This window comes from Pecten maximus, chromosome 17 (assembly GCF_902652985.1).
Source record: "Pecten maximus chromosome 17, xPecMax1.1, whole genome shotgun sequence".
NCBI classification, from domain to species: domain Eukaryota; kingdom Metazoa; phylum Mollusca; class Bivalvia; order Pectinida; family Pectinidae; genus Pecten; species Pecten maximus.
This window is the reverse complement of record NC_047031.1, coordinates 27,719,332-27,739,746: the sequence shown is the minus strand read 5'-3', so window position 1 is coordinate 27,739,746 and position 20,415 is coordinate 27,719,332. Positions and strand designations below refer to the sequence as shown.

The 20,415-nt window shown below is 34.7% G+C and overlaps 1 protein-coding gene across 1 annotated transcript; it reads right to left on the bottom strand.

Moving 5' to 3' along the window:
- Positions 1-9,028: 9,028 nt before the first annotated feature.
- Positions 9,029-19,721, bottom strand: LOC117316001. The gene is made up of 3 exons (XM_033870486.1): positions 15,694-19,721; positions 12,418-12,591; positions 9,029-12,020 (listed from the first exon to the last, which is right to left on the bottom strand). The coding sequence occupies exon 1, from the start codon at positions 19,706-19,708 to the stop codon at positions 16,523-16,525; it is 3,186 nt and encodes a 1,061-aa protein (XP_033726377.1). The 5' UTR covers positions 19,709-19,721; the 3' UTR covers positions 9,029-12,020; positions 12,418-12,591; positions 15,694-16,522.
- Between the last annotated feature and the right edge of the window lie 694 nt (positions 19,722-20,415).

The window sequence follows — 20,415 nt, the reverse complement described above, 5'->3', positions numbered from 1 at the left end:
TCAGTAATTACATATCTGTTGGTAACCCAATCTTTGATACTATAGTACCGGTGTGTTTGCATAAACAACTTGTTGGTAAAGATATGGATATCATGCTTATTTTCGCATATGTCCCACCTAATTCTTCACAATACTATGTATACTATAATTGTGATGTGTTTGCCGAATTAGAAAATTTAATTTTGGATTTAGTAGGTTCAAAACATGTTATGTTGTTGGGCGACTTTAACAGTCGAACAAGAAATCAAGATGATTTTATATGCTATGATTTCGTTCATAATGGAATCCGTAATAATTTTGAATCTATATTTGATTATGTAGTTGATATAAGTGATGAAGAGTTACCACCACGAAACAATCCTGATGCAGGTATTAATGAATACGGAAACAGACTAATCAAGTTATGTAAGTCAACTGGTGTTAGAATTAGAAACGGTAGAGAAACTGATGGTTATTCATCTAACGATTTTACATTTTGTGGCCATAACGGTATGAGTGTTATTGACTATCTTTTAATGCCTTCTACCTTATTTGCAACTGTGAAAAAATTTATTGTTTCAAATTTTACAGAATTTTCTGACCATGCCCCTTTGCATGTTCAACTATTTTCCAAACGTTTAAGTGAATCAGATAATACAGGCGAGTCTAATTCTAATACCAGAACTAAATATATATGGAATGACGATTTTAAAGATCAGTTTCTGGAATCTGTAAATGTCAATGTGGACAAACTCAAAAATAGTGTTTTGATAGCTGATGAATTGAATCAAGAAAATATTGATGCCAGTGTTGAACGATTTACCAATGAATTACAATGTATTATGGAACCCTTTTTTATGAAAAAGACAGTGTCTGCTTCCTGTAAGAAGTATGTAGACAATAGGTCTGTGTATCCAAATGATCAAACAATTGAAGATAAGCCCTGGTTCAACGGCGAAATAAAATTATTGCGTAAACAATATTTATCTGCTCTACACACGTTCAATAAGAATAAGAATGCAGCAACGCACGCGGCTTTAGTTAACAAAAAAAGACGATATAAAATTTTGGAAAAAAGATTGAAAAAACAATACATGTTGTACGAAGGCGATATGTTAGAATACTTGCGAAAACACAACCCAAAATATTTTTACAAAAAATTCAGCAAAAGCAAACGTAAAAACTCGCCGCAGATGCCGATAAATCAATTGTTTGATCACTTCCAGGCCATAGCTAACAATGTTGATCGCACTGGTAATTCTCTCGATGATGATGATGTACTTTTAGTTGATTATCCTGTAATATATGAAGATTTAGATTCAGTTATTACCAGAGAAGAAATTGTAACAGCTATCAATAACCTCAAACGTGGGAAGTCGCATGGTAACGACTGTCTGTTAAATGAAGGTTTTATTGACGGTAAGCAAATGTTTCTTCCCATGTTGCAAATTTTGTTCAATAATATTTTAAATTCTGGATGTTTTCCGTCTGAATGGTCAAAAGCTGTAGTGGTACCGGTACATAAGAAAGGTGATCGTTCAGATCCCAATAATTTCCGTGGCATCAGTCTTATAAGTTGTCTTTGCAAATTGTTTACCTCTATTCTAAACAAGAGATTGATGGATATTTGTATAACTTACGATCTTTTAACGGATGCACAATTTGGTTTCCGACCAGGGGTTAGTACTATCGATGCTATATTTGCGTTGCAAACTATAATTACAAAAACGCTTTCAAAGAAAAAACGCCTTTATTGCTGTTTTGTTGATTTTCGGAAAGCATTCGACTATGTAGACAGAGTAAGCCTGTGGTATAAAATTTCTAAATTGGGTATACGGGGTAATTTCTTAAAAACAGTGAAATCTCTATATAATTCAGTAAAATCATGTGTCTTGCTAAACGGGAAATGCTCAGATTTCTTCTCAAATGAGGTCGGTTTATTTCAAGGGGAAATTTTATCACCATTACTTTTTTCCCTGTTCATTAATGATTTTGAAAACTACTTTATTGAAAACGAGGCCCCAAGTTACGATTTCGGAGAACTGAGTCTCTTTCTCCTGTTGTATGCAGATGATCTTGTACTGATTTCCGAATCAGTCGAGGGATTGCAAAGCCTTTTGGATAATTTAAGGTCTTACTCAGATAAATGGAAAATGACAGTTAATACAGATAAAACAAAAATCGTAGTTTTTCGGAAGGGCGGTAAAGTCAAAGATAACGAAACATGGACATATAACGGTATAAATATCTCAGTGGTAGACCAGTTCTGTTATTTAGGATTTCTTCTTAAGTTTAATAATAAATTTAACTTTATGTCTAAGCATTTAGCCGAACAAGGTCGTAAAGCTCTTTTTGCCCTACGTTCAAAGTGTAATAATTTGAACTTAAATATAAAAACTATGTTGCATTTGTTTGATACTTATATTAGCAGTATTCTTTGCTATGCCTGTGAAGTATGGAGTACTCATAATGCTTTGGAAGTTGAAAAGGTACATTTAGAATTTTGTAAAAACTTACTGGGCGTTAAAAAATCTACCTGTAACGCTATGATTTATATCGAACTTGGGCGACTCCCACTGGAGAATATGCAACTTAATAGAATGTTAAAATTTTGGTTTAAATTGTTGAATTCTGATAATTGTATACTAAGAGAGGCTTACAACTTGCTCTACATGGAAATTGAGAAAGAGAATCCAAAACAGAATTGGCTCTTGCATGTGAAGCACAAATTATTTGAACTTGGATTTGGATATATATGGTTACGTCAGTTACCTTCTGATATTGTTTATATGCCTATTATAAAAGAAAGAATTAATGACCAGGCCTCTCAGACATTGTTTAACTCATTACATATGTCGAGTAAATGTGATCTATACAAACATATGGTTAATAAAGTAACACTGCAATTCTACCTCACCAAATCATTACCAAGTCAATTGAGAAAAATGATAACAAAATTGAGACTTTCAGCACACAATCTAGCTATAGAATCAGGAAGGTATAAGAATATTCCCAGGTGTCATAGGTATTGCATTAACTGTAATTCTTTAGAAGTTGAGGATGAATTTCATTTTTTACTCGTATGTCAAAAATATTCAACTCTTAGAGGAAAATATATAAAGAAATATTTTTGGAAAAAACCTTCAGTCTTCAAAGTAATAGAATTACTGAACACAAATAGTCTTAAAGAATTGAATTTGCTAGGAAGATTTATCAAAGAAGCTTTTAGTTGCAGAATTGTGTAAATATACTCGGTTTGTGTAGGTGTTGAGTTTTGATGTAACACGTTATTGCATAATAGTGTGCTTATACATTGTTGAACCTCCCGGTGTCCGTCTGTCGTGTTTACCAAATGGTATTATCTGATACTTTTTTTTCCATGTCTCTCTGACTGACTGTTATAAAAGTTCTCCTAGAATCCTTATTCTGTAACAGTGTATTATAATTAGTATCAATTCTGTGATTGGGCGCAGCCCTTGTAAGATTAAGTGGATTACAATGTATTTTTTTGCTGATGTTGCCAGTAGACAATATGGTTGATTAATATTCCTCATAATATAGTACATATGTCGGTTAATCGGTTTCCGTATTTAATTATAATAAGTCAATTACGTTTTGTAATTTTATTATAATACATGTTGTATTCATATATATATATATATATATAATTAATGTAATTTATGTACTGATGGGTCATAGACCTAAAGTTAATAAATGAATTGAATTGAACCATTTTGTATTACATTTGTTAATTGTTTTGATAACTCCTATCGGGGTCCATTGCATATCGTCTATTTTACCATCATCAAATTATAATTTCGTACGACTCAAACCTCAGATTAATCGACATTTCCATGAGGACACCCCTCTCGCCCAGTTATGCTAATTTTGACCACCGGCAATTAATCCACAAAACGTGTCCATGTTGATCTTTTGAAGACAGACGACAAAAAAGAATAAGTGAGAGCGGTAAAGAATAGTCCGTGGTCATGATCAAAGGCCAGAGGTTTAGCCAATCAGATTTGTTGGGAGGTCACAAATGACCAATCGGAGGTTTAGAAAGTGGTTACACACCGCGGTGTGTAAACAAAAACAGTAGCACACTGCTACGAATTTTATCACGTGCCATACCAGTTTTGAAACATGCGTAGCTATGGGATAAATCGTATTTCAACAAATATTTTTCACAAAATAATGGTATTTGGTAGTCTTTATATCCTGAATTCCCCATTGCTGTTTAGTTCATCGCAAACAAAATCGCGGACTATATGCGCGCAAACTAATATATGTGCGGCGATGACGTCAGCTTCCCGCCAAAAAACGTACCATATGACCACTCTCGCTATCGGAGTGAAACACCTTGGCCTGGGTCGTTGTTTTTTTACAGACAGACGTGTTGTTATTGTTTATTTTAAAGGATCCTCCGTAAACAGAACCTGACAATATTGCGTCTCTGAGGATGTTCCTCTCCTCGTTGGACCTCTTGTTCCTGTAACATCGTTCAAGGATGATCTCCCTATCGGTTGTACGAGTTCGACAGTGCTTTTGAGATACTTCTACGCTAATAATTATTGATTGTGGGGGTAGTTATCACTACTCTGTATGTTATTGTGTCCAGATATCTGGAAAACTAGTCCAAATTTGAATTGAGTGATGAAATACTCATATATCAGCCCGCTGTTGATCGCAATTAAAGTGTAAACAGTGTTATACTGGCCTTTTTGTACTTAGCAATATTTTACATCACCTTACTTTTAGTGATTGGGACTGTTTCTCATAAAAGCAGGTAAGTGGCCTGTTCTTTAAATCTGGCTTCGACGTTATAGACCATGGTCAATTAAGTACATAATTAATTTAATTCAATTTATGTGATACTTCATACTTTTCTACCAATTGGGCTTTCTTCTGCCAACTGTTTTCTTCTCAGTGAGGCAATGATGAACGTTAAAAATGCATGTAGAAACGACCAGATCGGTTCTTCGTAACTGCGGGTTGGTATTCAGATGCTGTGCAAGTTTCTCGGCATAGCCATATAATATTCTTTTGGCCCCGGATATGACGCGACAGGTGGCGTTTCTGGTCAAGATGAAGTATGTGATTGGTCAATGTAGCGGTAGATGCAAAATGCAGATATGCAGTTAAAAATGAAAGTTAAGATTGAATGCAAGCTGAATAAGTGGATGTATCTTTTCAAATGACACATTAATACAATTATATTCCTGATTCAAATGCAGTCTTATAATCACCAAAACTGATTCAAACAGATATAAGTTTGTTATCCGTGCTGAAACGCATTATTTCGTTGATTTATTTTACCAGCAGTTTTACACACTATAACTACCAGCAGTAAAACTATTCCTTTTATCTTTTTAAAGATATTTCTTGTTAATCTTCTCATCGACATACTGAAAACGTACAAATTTTAGTTATTTTTGCATTGTGAACATTCCGCTTATGACTGCGCTTATTGAAGTTACCTATATTTGATTCCAATGGCGTTTATCATCAGTGCGCTAATATCTAATTACGTTAATCTGTTTAAATTTGAGAATGCCACAATGAGTACATTTAAAGTATGTTATTATTATTACAGGCAAGTATCACGATATATTACAATACTTACTATATAGGATAGATAACTTCAGCGTGTTACAAATTCATTAAAACGCATTATGCAACACTTAAGCTAGGTTGAGCTTTGTTCACCATCACAAAGAATAACAAATGAAAAAATAGATTGAAAATGACCGTTTATTGTTATTATCAGAAAATGAATGGATATACATCTCAGACTCTAGTACCAATAATAAAAAAATAAAAGTTCCGAAGTTTGCCTGCATGAAAAAGGCTCTCTTCAATTTGCTGGAAGTTCAATTGACAATGTAAGATTACAAAACAACAAATTGGGCAACCAGTTTTGAAATGTCGCCGCCCGAATGAACAATCTACTGATACTGAAAGGCAATTTGCTATCATATCAGTTAGTGTGATTGTTATTCTGATCAAACGTGTGATTATTCATGCGAAACAACCGCCGACCTGTCCCGCTGTCACCAAGGAATCAAACACAGCGTTCAAAATACGCATTGTAATGTAGATAAACAAGTACAATATTACAATGCGAAGTAGAAGGTGTATTGAGTCAGTTTGTCTGTCTTTCCATTTGTGTGTGTTTGTCTATCCTTCTGATCATTCTTCAACTTATTTAAATGAAATTTTAATGAGACTTCCCCGGGATGGTAGGAATAATACGGAGGAGTAGAGAGTACAACACACACTCGTAAAAATAGCTTAAAACCATATATGTTTGTCTACTTTTCAATATAATTAATTTAATGTTTATATGAATGAAGAAAAAGCAATTTTTTCATATTATGAAGAGAACTGACACATGCAGCGACTCTTATTACAAACATTGTTTTCATCCAAACGCGGATTTACGAACTTTACTTTTTTAGCGGTATAAGGAGCAGTTTCTGTCATAGAAATATAATCCAGGTTCGTGGATCTCTGGGCCCATTGAAGTCTTATAATTCGGCACCGAGAAGTATATATGGCAAATGAAACACGGACTCAAATGTAAAGTTCAACATATCTATTACATCAGAGACGTGTATCTCTGATTTCATCAATTCTTTTGGTAGAACATTTGAGTACCAAGTCTCTATTAACAGGTTTATGTAATGCCAATAATACGTTACGCCTTCGAGAAGTCTTTTTTCAAACTTAGTATAGCTTATCAATGGCTTTAATTTGACAATCCTGATTATCACAGAAATAGTTTCAATGGAAACATTATGAAAGCGCTTCCGATTAGTCAAAAATCAGATTTGTCCGATTAAGCTGAAGATTTGTATACAAGGGTTTTAAAGGCTTGGAATTGTTTTTGTTCAGAAGTGAAACAGAGTAAAAGAAATACTCCCATGGGCTATTTTTCCTTATTTTTATGATTATTATTTCTAAGATATTGCTAAGGTCTCATACAAGGTATATTACAAATGACTGGTAGCGGTCGGCGTAAGATAGCATGCTTGTTAAGATCAGTTTTCAGTAATACATAGAACATATGTTGATATAGCACTTAACCAAAACATTCAGCATAGCTGTTTTATCGTACCGCTAACAGTTAACAAATTATTGTTTAGTTTCACTTTTAAATGTATGGTCCTCAAATATTGAACATTTGAATAACACATATCATAATAAACGAAAAACCTGTCTTATATTGATGCTAGAATTGTTAAAATTATTGATCAGTACGTCCAAATATAATATTCACTGGTAGGGGACCGAACCTACCATGTCGATAACCATAGCAACATAAATAACATGTTATCCCAAAAGATGTGAAACATTGAATGTGTTTGGTATGTCTCGCGCTTAGCGATATCGGGAGGGTCCATTGCCTGACAGATTATGCGTATTTCAAATATTTTTTTAAACAAATGAAAGTTTCTCTTGGCATCTTAGGTTTAGTACATGCATAAGTGATTTAAGAACAAAGCAATCCGACCTATATGGCTACTAACTGCATCTGAAATGAAGTGATAAGATTTTAACCATGTTCATCGGGACAGCAGGAGGAATAAAAATATAATCGTATCAAGCATTACATCAAAAGTCTTGGCGATAAAAACACACTACACCATAAATATTTTTCCCAAAACAAAATGTGGTGAAGACAGATAATATATATACTTTATTACGATTATACCAGTTAAATATCTCAAATTAGTCATTATATGTAGGTAACATTTTTCACTTGTGAAAAATATAACTTGTTCTGATTCTACCCATCAAAACACTGCTTACAAACAATAAAGGAGAAAATCAAAAGCTAGCTTACCCGATAGCTTTGCTATAATAATGTAATGAACAGATTATCTAACAATATCTTGTGCTGTGCACTCGTGAAAAATATCAAAATATTAGCCCAACTCGTGAAATATATTTGGTATTACTGAGGACACTGTTAGCTATCCTTTATATAAATGATGTTGGTAAATACGTGTTTTTTATTAGTTTGTCTTCATGAGATCTTGTAGAGTAAACATTTTATCGCTCAAAGAGCATTAACATATTTTTACTTTTGTTAGTCAATATGGGTAAAAAAGAAAACAAAAACACTACAAAAGTAATAATATGCTTAGACTCTTTGTCAATATTACAAAGTGCATTAAAAAAATCTGCGCAAAAAACAACTTTTTTTGCTGTTTGACTTTTTAGTTTGATTTTATGCATTCGTTATGTGATCATCCTGTCAAGTCTACGGTTGCTTGAATATATATGACTCCATTTTTGATGGATCATAAAAGAATACGAAACATATCATTTTGCATTGTATGGTTCAAATTAATGGCCCAGTCATGTTAAACCTATAAAATAAAAATTGTGTATATTTAACACATACATTCACAAGTTTTTGATAACACTATAATCGAAAAATCTGGTTTGACCTCTTTCCATTTTTAGATTCTCAAACTGCAGCGATAGGTGTTCTGTGGATACAGCCAAAATTATTCTGTTCAGGATGGTTTGCCTTTCTATATCATCACTCACATTGTTGACTTAATTGAACAAGTTTCAGATGTATTACGGGTTCTCCATTTCAAAACTGATCCTACAGGGGGCATTTGTATATATAATTAGAATAATTTTGAATTATTTTTTTACATCGCAATTTAATGAAACTATCATGAATAACATAAACATCTTAAATAATGAAAATATCATGAATAATAGAAATATATTGAATACTTAAGATGCCTTTAGTAATGAAACTATCATTACATTTACACTGCAGCCCCACTATATAACTTTACCAAGCTCACTTGGAAGTTATGAGTCCATAACTTCCAAATCTTTATTATGATGTCATTATTATAGTGACGTCATAATTGTAACGTCGGCGATAACGAAAGATGGGTGTTGAAAAGGCTGTTCCGTCTTTGACGATAATAATTTGTTTATTCATTATCAGAGTAAAATTCCTGGATATAGTCTTTCAAATTCGTTGTCAAATGTAAATATAAGCATTGAACTGCTTTCATTTGGAAGTTATTGGCTGAGGAATGCCAACTGGACAAAGGCAAATTCAACATGAAGCGCTAGCGCGCTTCATTAAACAATCAAAATCCAAGATAGTCTTCTGTCAGACATTTTGATTTCTTGTAAGACCCTAAATAAGACGAGCGAAATAAAAAAAACAATGGAAATACACCTACTGTTGTTTTTGTATGAAGCTTAGGAAATATCCCTCACGTACTTCTCAATGGCTTTAATATAGATGGTTTAAGGATGAACCAATGAGCTATAGCGACTTGATTTTCATTACAGTCTAAATATAAACCAGTAACAAAGGGCTTAAAACATAGTTGCGTAACACACGCTATAGGGAATAGTACGTTGTTTTGAGTGGCTATACTGGCGATTAGAACATGAAATTTGGTTTGATAGCTAAGAATAAGTGTTTATAATGGTGAACTTGTATCTCAAGCAGCAACTGTTCATCTTTCCATGTAACTTAATTATCAATTTCTATTTTACCGTTATCTCCATTTTTGATAATTTAAATGGACATTTATATGTTACATCTAAATGTTGTAATAAATTATATATATATTCATATCAATACTTTATATTGCCACTGAAAATGCATTTCACACTCTTTCCTATATTGTTCATTTGATGTGCTTCTTAGTCATGCATATTAAAAATCTGCCGAAACAAAACAATACAGTTTGATTATTATCCTGTCAAATGTCTGCCTAGTTTATCCAAGTTTCAAAATTACACATATAGCTTTCCTTTATGTTTTGTGAAATGTAGTGTTTACATCAAGAAATATACATAAAGTTAACCAAAAAGATCATATACAATATATGATACCATCAATATCTATATAACATTGCCTATTACATAAATCTATATAGATTTTTTTTCAATATCATATGATAACATAATCACTTTTTATGTCAGATATACATGTGCATATAACACGGGGTCAAAAGGCAAAAAATATATAACATGTACTATATGTTTATCAAATTGTCAATCATAGTTTCAATCGTGTATAACATATATATATGTAAAATATTATATATCATGCAAACGAAAATAAGAAATAAAGTAGATTCAAAAGTGAATAAAGATTCCCAACATTTTTATCATTTTGAACACCAGAGGCAAGAATGTGGTGTATATCACAACGCTGGTCCCCTCTAGCCGATAAATCAACCTTTCATTCGATTACCGAATTCAAACAATATTTATTCCAACAAATAATAACACAATATCAAATAAAACAATATTAATGACAAAATGTTTTTCTAAATACTTTTTGAAGAAGTATTGCGATCGAGTGCGACAACTTGGAATATTTGCACGAAGCAGGAAATCTACTTCCCATATACTTATACAGTCTGGCCATGGGTGAATAACAATAAATTGCAATGATTTTATTTAACAAACAATTACTGCTGGCTAAAATATATGGTTTAATTTAAACTATGTTAACATAAATGAATCTGTTCATGTTTAAAGCACCACGAAAAATACACACAAGATATATTTATTTAGAAAAAAAATCTCCAACATACCTAAGTATGACCAAATATGTCACATTTTTGTATTTTTGAAAGTAAGAAAATTCTAAGGCTCATTATCAAGAAGAAATATTTTTAATAATTTTGAGCTTGAAAAAATTAAGATTGGAAATTTGCGAAAATAATATTCAAAACTTTTGATGACAGGTTACTGTCAAATGAAATATCTTTGTTTCGTTCGATACTGAGTTGATATATCTACATTCGGCGATATTCAATTTCAGAAGAAAAAAACAACGAGACACACCTATAAAGTAAATCAACATATGAATCTCGTATAAGAATGTAAAAGGTAAAAAGGTAAAGATTTAAGAATTAAAAATATCAAATATGATTCAAACTTTAGAGTTTGAAAGAAAAACAAACCAAAAAATGAAAGTTACATCACGCAATGTATAAAACAAACACTTACTAGTTTGTGCATTTATATACACGTGTTTCAATATCATTTTGATGTCACATTAGCCAGTGTAAAGTATATGGATTAAGGATTGATATTTAAATTAGAGATTGATTTATATTTTAGATATATATTTAAAACATTTTTATTATCGGAAAAGGAATAATGCAAAAATTAAAAAAAAAAGTTTGCCGATGATTGAATCCTGGCAGCTCATGTACAAATCTTACAAGTAAGCCATTATACCACGACAACGTGATTGCAAAAGTAGAGACAATTAGGTCTTCATTCCTTCGCTACGAAACTGTCCTACTTAAAAATTTAGATCTTATAAATATTTCTGTCAATACGAATCAAATTATCTCCCTTTGTTTATTAGATACTCATAGAATAGTGTAGTTTTAACAATATCATAACATAGTTATCACACTTTCTTGCAGGTTAGTTCAAGCTTATAATAATCAATAAAATAATTATACAAATACTGATAACAAGCCGAGGGGTAAAAATGCCATAAATTGCATATTCTCTCCGGAAGGGATAGCATAAGCGACTGAAAACTAAGGTTATAGCATTAAAATGATTGAAGACTAATAATCTATATGATTTCACAAATCACATTGGTCTTTTGCGAATATTATTTCGCATGACTAACTATCAGATTTGGGAAAGGCTATATAATTTCGATCTTTGCATAGAAATTCCGCTTGGAAGGTTAGAATTGCTGATATTCTGAAATGTATGAAAACGTAGATGTAAAATTATAAATTAGCCAGGTATCATCTCCGGATGACCCGAATGAGGCGAATATTGTGTATCTCTTGACCACCTTCTTTTAAGATTAAACATTGATACAGAACTTAATTAAGATACACGAGAATGTCCCCTAACTATCATATAGACATAAAGGTTATTTCATTCACTTGTCCTTGCTATCAGATTTCGAATTCTTGCTCGCCAGAGTAAGACCATTATGTAGTCGTCTGCCTTGAAGTAGTATTGTCTTTTTATTGTCTGGATAATCAAAAGCCAGGAGTCTGAAAAAATACAATATACACTTATGAAATGATAGAAATATCATTAAAGTGGTTTGTTTAGACGGGGCTTTGAACGCGACACATTTAAATTATTTGCAATCGTTTGCTTTAGCATTAGTTTTTATCGAAAAATCTCTCCCATCCAGAGATATAAGCCGTCAAAGCTTGCTAGTTCAGTTTGCAAATCAACAGATGCCCGAACACTTAACATAGTTCTAAAATGTATGTCGTTTGAATAATATGAGAACATTTATATTGTTTTTTTTTTTTATGTTAACCCTGTTATCCCTGAACTTAGCACTTTTTCTCTAATGAAAAATCTCAGCTCTCGACCCTAACGTTTCTTTTAAGGCACGTAACCTTCCACAAATATATTAGCTTATCCATGCATGCTTACCGCGCATATTTCCCATTTCAACACCAATGACACTAGGAATTGGAATCGCTTTCTTGGGTGACCTTCCAATACTGTCAATGTCGACCCACGCTAAGTGTTGTACATTGTTCACACTGATCAATCTCAATTGCTTCGGGTGTTCCAAGCCGTTTGACGTCGCCTTCAAAAATCTTACTGTAAGTGATAATTGACTAGGCATGAGTATATAAATGGGGGGTTAATTATCAATTAGGCAGGATGACGTTAATTCTATTCAAAGACAGATGGGTCTCGATCATTTCTCCTGTAAATGATCAACAAGTCATTACACAGAGGGAAAGAATGACAAAAGAGAGCAATATTTCAGAAAAACCTTACTAAGAGAATATTGCTCCAGTCATGAGAAACCCTATACAAAATGTTAACGTGCCTTTGTAACAGTAAAATTATATATTATGTGATGAAATTCATACATTCGTTTTTATGTTTTCTTACATGTTTGTTTGCTTGTTTTTGTTTAACGTACTATTAACAGTCAGGGTCATTTAAGGGCGTGCCATGTTTGGAGGTGGAGGAAAGCCAGAGTACCAGGAGAAAAACCACCGGCCTACGGTCAGTACCTTGCAACTGCCCCATGTAGGTTTCGAACTAGCAACCCAGAGGTGGAGGGCTAGTGATAAAGTGTCGGGACACCTTAACCACTCGGCCACCGCGGCCCAATTTTCTTACATAAACGTATACAAAATTGAGTAGAAAACTATCAAGGCGTGTTGAACCTTTCACATATTTACAGAATTTGACCAATTTTGAGCACATTACTGCAATTTTTCCGTTTGTTTTTTCTTTTTGTTTTCATCATTATGTAACATATACATGCTTTACATTGTTGCACCTTAAACATTCCGATGACGTCATTTTGCGTACAGGTCCCGCGTTGTGTCTGCACTGCCTGGCAGGAAGGCTGTGCTTTTCAGTGTTTTGTTAGATTTCAATGTTTGAATTGACGAGATATATTAAAACAGCATCAAGCTACACATGTATGAATGCAATATTACCAAATAACGGTAAATAACAGAAGATTTTATAGTTTCTCTGTTCTGAACGTAGCAGGGATTGGCTGTCATGATACGGGAAAGACTGCGGATTTACAACAATATTGAGTATACCAGCTTATGCGCATAACTTATAACGTATATGTCTTTGGACATTATCTGCAAATTATTAGTTTCAATTTATTACGATCCGTTCGAATCATGTATCAGTCTTTCTATATCAACTTTCGAAACTTAAAGTCACCGAAGAGTCACAATATTGCAACATGAAAATTATGACGGTGTAAGTCCGGAATTTATACTCCGGAAATAAGATCCCGCCTCCGTTCTACATATTAGTTTTGTTTTCTAAATATAGTTGTCTGCCATTAGAAAGTGTCACTGTCACGATTCTGTTGTTACAAATGGATAATTGTGGGCCTCCCTGAGGAGTTAGTGCCTACAATAACTATTCCTTATTGCATAATGTTATATGCATATTCATTTGGTAAGTTTGGTCAATCTGACGGTTTTATAAGACTAGGGCAAATCCCATCATGTTTTAATTGATGCCATCTGCCTGTTTATAATTAATAGACATAGTAACATGAATCAGTAGTATCGTATAATAATATATGTACCAACTGTATAAATATGATGAATCGTGATGGTGTTGACGTGCAGCTGCCATTTTGTTGTCTGATAGGTGACATGTGTTTCAAAGGATATATCTGCACAGGCTATTTTTTAATGTATTACTGTTGATATGGAGCATTTGTAGTTTACTGTATGATTGATAGGTGATATATTTCGAAGGGTCTTTTAACACAGGGTATTGTCAAATTTATTTCCGGTGGTATGGAACAGATATAATTTTACCCTGTATGCATTGTTAGTGCCATAAGGTCCATATAACAGAAGTCTTTATGGATAAAGCGACAAGTTGAGTTGTACAACCTCGAACATTTTTGTCAGTCTAAGATAATTACCATAGTTTGACCTTGATAACTTTCAGTAATCTATTATCCTGGCTGTTAATAGGACGTTAAACAAAATAAACCAAACCAAACCTTGATAACTTTCAGTAATCTTATGAGTTTTTCATTTGTTTGTAGTTGTTCTTTTTCTGATAATACATCTACATTTCTAGTAGTAACATTATAATCAGTCAAATGCACATGGTTTTTATGTGAATACTGATGTACTCTTTCCATTGATTCAATACCTTTCATTGAAAATAAAAATCGCTTTTGAGGCTGCTATTTAGGAACATATGTAGATATGCTAAATCGTAACCTGTATGTTTTTTTATGTTTATTTTGATAAGTTTGTTTTAGCATTAAACTTTATCGAAAACTGCATCTAAAACATCTTCGTCGTCCCGAGGTATAAACCCCCAAACTGGTTATATTACCTTACTAGTTCTATTACCAAACATTAAGCAATTACATATCACAATCACATATTCGTAGTCGCACTCTGTTCAGGCCGACCTTTATAACCAAAATTGTTCATATGAAATCATAGAATGAAAAAAATGGCGTATTACATGCCATGTATCATTTGCGCAGAATTTTGTGATACATATGCATACCAGCAAATATATGGCAGGGTTTCCATTAATTTATTGAAATAAAAGCATACATAAACCAAGTTTACAAATTTTCTAATCAATTCATGGGTTTTTATCTTGTTGGAGAGCATAAAAGCGGACTTGTAGACACAATATATGTGTTTAAAAGATGCAATGTATTGGATTTCATATCTATTTCAATGTTAATATGTTGTTTGTTAATCTTTATGTATGTCTTGATTGAGTATTGGGTGAAGAGGTATGCAGCAGTTTTTATCTTCAAGTGTGTTAAATTAACTGTATCTACACGAACATTTTGCAATCAATTTACAATTTTTTTAAACGAAAACATATGCATGTTAATTGATTATATACTTTTAAGGCATGGTACAGAAAGCACATTTGTATGTACTAAGTCTAAAATGTTTTAAACCTTCAATACTTTAATGATTGTAACGTTAATGCAAAGACTAACAATAATGACTGCTCACTATATATCAAGTAATGAATAATTCCTAACCGGAAGTAGCTTTTGTATATGCACAAGACTTGAATACAGCGGTACCTGACTATGGTTCAACAAGATGCTGTTATGCGTTGTTTATTAAGTTTATGGAAACACGCTACTATGATGACATATTGTATTTTAGGAAATACAGAACTGTCTTTCTCTACATAATGGATAGGCTTTACCTGCTGACAGATGTGGATCCATTCCGTCCGCAGGTTTGGTTGGACAGCACAGCAAGGGAATATTGTCCAGCTGGATGTCCGAGTCCACGGAGATCACACAGGCTAATATCAGAAGATCATGAAGCATGTTATTCGCTGTGACCAAGCTTACACTGGCTGGGTCGTAACTCAATATGAAATCCATATATCCGGTTTTGGAATCAGTGAAAATATTCAAAGCCGTTTCGATATTATCAAAGAAGCCTGTGCTATTTCCCATATTTTCCATATAATGGTTTGGGTACTTCCTGTTTTTTAATGTAGGTTGTGATATGTATCTGACATTGAAGAAATGGCGAAAAGCGTTGCTGACATCAGAGTTGTTCTTTATGATAAGCAGAAACGGATACAAGCTGTAAGTGCATGCCAGAGTCATTTGCCGCGAACACATTTCAATACATTCTCGCAGTGTAGCATGTGCGTCACTAAACACTGTTACGATCGGTGTGTAGTTTGTACCCAGAAATATCGTGTTGGCTAACTCTGGAAAGTGTCGGCGCATGTCCACAGTCAGTACAACGGGAATAGTAGATAAAGACGTCATTTTGTGGAGAAGAATTTGGTAGAAACAGAGGAAAAGAGTAGATGATCTTACACCTTGGTCGTTGTTATTGATTTTATCTACTAACTCTCTTGGTAGCCGAATCGATGTCTGTTCCGTCCTTCCAGACACAAGTGTGTGTGTCTCATACCCGAGAAGAAATGGTTCATTACTAATTTTTTAAAGCTCGTCTTTCTGTTCCGTCCTTCCAGACACAAGAGTGTGTGTCTCATACCCGAGAAGCGATGGTTAATTACGAATTTTATCAAGCTCGCCTTTCCAGAACTCTTGTAAATACATCATCTCTTCTTCAAGACTATCTTCCATTAGTAAGGTTACATCCGGGACATCTGCAGGTTCCAAGCTGACATCCTTTTTCTTCAGATATGTGAGTGAATCTGAATAAAATTGCGGCATCAACATGAAGAAACTCTGTAAATCAAAGGTAATATGACTCATGATGAACCTAATATGGTGTTCCCTGCCAGTATTACCGTAAATAATCCTCAATGGTGGATCTGTAGAGATGTCGAATGTGCAATAATTGACAACATCCCTATCTGTCCACTCCCTTTTGAGCTCGCAGGAGTCAACCACTCGCAAATCTATTCTGGCGTCCTCTGGATCCAAAACATGCCTTTTCATACCAAATCTAATTCGTTGATTTGTAGAACGGTAGAAAGTTCTTAGATCTTGGTTTCTTATTGTGATCCATCGCAGGACATTACGCCAAAGATCAATATTCGATAGACCGCTTCCCAGTTTGAAATCAATACTGAACCAAAGACTCGAGTCAAGGGGATGACTTTCACGCATGTCAATGTAGAGCTTCTGCATCCATGTTGGTGATCCATGGACATCATCTTTGTTTTCAGAACTTTCATCCTTGTCTTTGGTATTGTTATAAATAATTTTGGAATGCACAAAGTCGATAACCATGGCTACGGTGTAGTCAGGAGACAGGATATAATCATCAGGAAGTCGACAACCCGTAGCCTCATGTACAATCTGGATTAATTCAACAGATTTTTGTGACTCCATACCAAGACTGAGGAGGTTTTGGTTTTCTTCAATGTCACTTTCATCTATCGACAACACTTCCGAAAAACATCTTAGCAATAGATATACAAGAGTATTTCTCTGATCCTCATATGATTTCGTTTTGAGTTCAGAAATATCCAACACAGTGTTGATTTCGCGCCTTCGAACTAACGACGATTGATTTATATCAGATCTCCCCTCCTTGTCAAAGATATTAGTCCGCATTAAAGCGAGGTTTTCCCTGATAACGCTCCAGTCAAACAAACCAAATATGGCTTGACATGAGTTACGAATTAAGGAATCCATAAGGCATTCTCTTATCTTTTCTGTTTCAAGCACATACATTCCTTGTGCTTCTAAGTTATTTCTGATGGTCTCCTCATTCGCCATTCCTACCGCCAAAGCTCCCCAGTTTATTGTCTGTCCAGGCAGGTTGTTGGCTCTTCTGTACAGGGCCAATGAATCCATGAACGAATTGGCAGCTCCGTAATTGGTCTGTCCGGCATTTCCAAAGACAGAGGTTGTTGAAGAATGCATAACGAAGAAATCCAACACTAATTCCTTAGACACTAAATGTAGGTTCCAGGCTCCTAAAACCTTTGGCTCTAATACTTCTCTTAAGTTATCCTTACTCATATTTTCAATACGAGTATCCCGTAGCACTCCAGCTCCCTGGAATATACCTTTGATAAGATGATTTGGAAATTGTAGCTTGATGGCAGAAAATGCCTTTTCTACATCATCTATATTCGCAACATTGCAAGTTAATGGCACAATTGTATACTTGTGTACGTCCATTGCATTTTGGAGCTGATCTCTCATATGTGGATTGATACCTCTTCTTGAAAGAGGTACTACAACGCCAGCGCCTTTTTTGCCAAGCCATTTGACGATATCCCAACCAAGGCCTGTCAATCCACCGACAACAACATAGGTTGCGCTTTTGCGGAATATCTTTCCGGCCGCTGCTTTAGTGCTCACACCCATAGCATTCCCAAACTTTGTATCGGTGATATTGATGGTTTTTAACTGTAGTGAATTTACGACATCTTCTGGAAGGTTTAGAGATTTTCGCTGCTTTTTCAGCCAGCTGATTACTTTTGGAAATGTGATAACAACATTGTTTTCTTCAAACACCCTCTTCTTTGTTACAACATGTAATCTTATTTGTTGCGAACTCAGCTGAATGTTTGTATTTGATAGGCTGTGCATCACATTATCATAGCACAAAATAGTATTCCCTGGCCGTAGAATACATGCTATTTTTGGTTGTGGATATGCTTGCAACAGTACAAACACGTCGTCTCCCTCTAGTTGGTGGTCGGCATTAATGAAGTCGAATGATGCGATTCGAACTTTGCTGCACTTGACACTCTCAAGCATGTTACGGAGAAGGAAGACCTCCCCGTCTTTAGACGGGTCTGTTTCAGTCAAAATACAAACAGTAGATCTGCGTTTGACCTTCTCAATAATAGCCCATATGAGCATGGACTTTATAATGAGACCGGGTGTGTACATTGGCAAGCTGGCTAGGTCACACACACATTGTTTTGGGACGCAAATGTTTTTGGTAATTTTCGATGGGTAACATGCAACAACGCGCCTTGATCTGGATGTGGAAGTGATTGTACCTAGGACCTCTAACCCAAAAACTGGATATCCGCCTTTGTACTCCGACCAAAGCGATTTGCTGACACTCGTTTCCAACTCTGTTGGCGAGTGGATACATATTTTCTCAACCACAAGGCTGACCTCATTATTTCCTATCTCACAGGAGTGATCACCGGGCACTAGGAAAGCGCTCTCAATACTGTCCGAGTTGACAGACCGTAACTGGAAGTCAAACTGTGTGTCAGTAGATAATACTCTTTCCTCATTCTGTAAGCCTTTTTGTGATCGTCGCTGAAGAATACAGCTATGTACCTGCCCATCAACGATTTGACATTCATTAAATGATGAAACGGGGTCGGATGTCAGACTTTCAATAGTTTTGTACAATATGTCCAATTGAGAGGAAACTGTGGGCTGCACGTCTACCAGAATCATTCGACATTGTGTTCCCTCTTGTCTTAAGGATCTAGTAAAACCCCACAATTCGGCACCTATTACATTTTTATCAGCGACCATTTCAGAGGTGTTTGCTTGTGTATTTTCAGTGATTATTACCACAGGGGTGTCCCCGTCCTTCATTCTTTTCATGACGTTAAGAAAGGCATTGCAGTTGTTGCAAACACGACTAAACAAATCGTTTCTGCATTTTCTTTGATTGAATGCATCTGGAACAAATATCACAGCATCAGTCTGTTCTAAATCTCTGAAGGTTTCTGAAATGGTGTTGTCTACCACATCAAGAAGCCTGATTGACTGTCCCTTTGGGTATAAACTTCTCAGCATGTCGCACAGATTGTTGTCTCCTTTTGATCGAAATCGAAATTGCTAACCGCTGGGATATTCTCAATTTCCCAGATAATTTGGTAGGCTAGAGCGTTTACAGTTAGGCTACCGTTCATTATCTGGTGTTCAACTTCCTTAACCTCAGCTAGCACCAGACCATCCGGACTTGTTAAGATGATGTTGGTGATGATTCGGTCATAGATCCTCTGTATGACTTGCGTATAGCAAATCATTTTTTTCTCGAGTCGTCGTACTAATGACACGCTACCTATGCGAATCGGATATATTTTGCTAGAAGATTTAGTGTGACCAGGAAAGAAATCTAGAGCACTTGAATGAAACATGGCATCTAGAACAACAGGATGGAAGGACGTCTGATTTATTTGTTTCATCACATCTTGGGTAAGTTCTATAAATCCAGTGTATTCTTCTCTGCCAAGTATAACCGACTCGAGGACCTGTACTGAGGCGCCATATTTGTAGCCATGTTTAGCTAATTCGCTGTACAGATTTTCGCGTCCAATTTGTTTTCCAGAAAGTTTGCAAACTCCTTTAATAGGAACGATATGATTAAATGCTCGATTTTTGTTTGCGATTAGTCCTTTGACAACGGTTGTCGTATCTTTTGAAATAGCGAAAGAAACTCTTATCACACTACCATTTTTTTCTGTGATATCAGTCGTCAAATCAAGATGAAGAGGCTTTCT

What these genes read in the sequence shown, in the direction of transcription:
- LOC117316001 (XM_033870486.1), bottom strand. Translation starts at nt 19,708, where the DNA reads ATGCTGAGAAGTTTATACCCAAAGGGACAGTCAATCAGGCTTCTTGAT.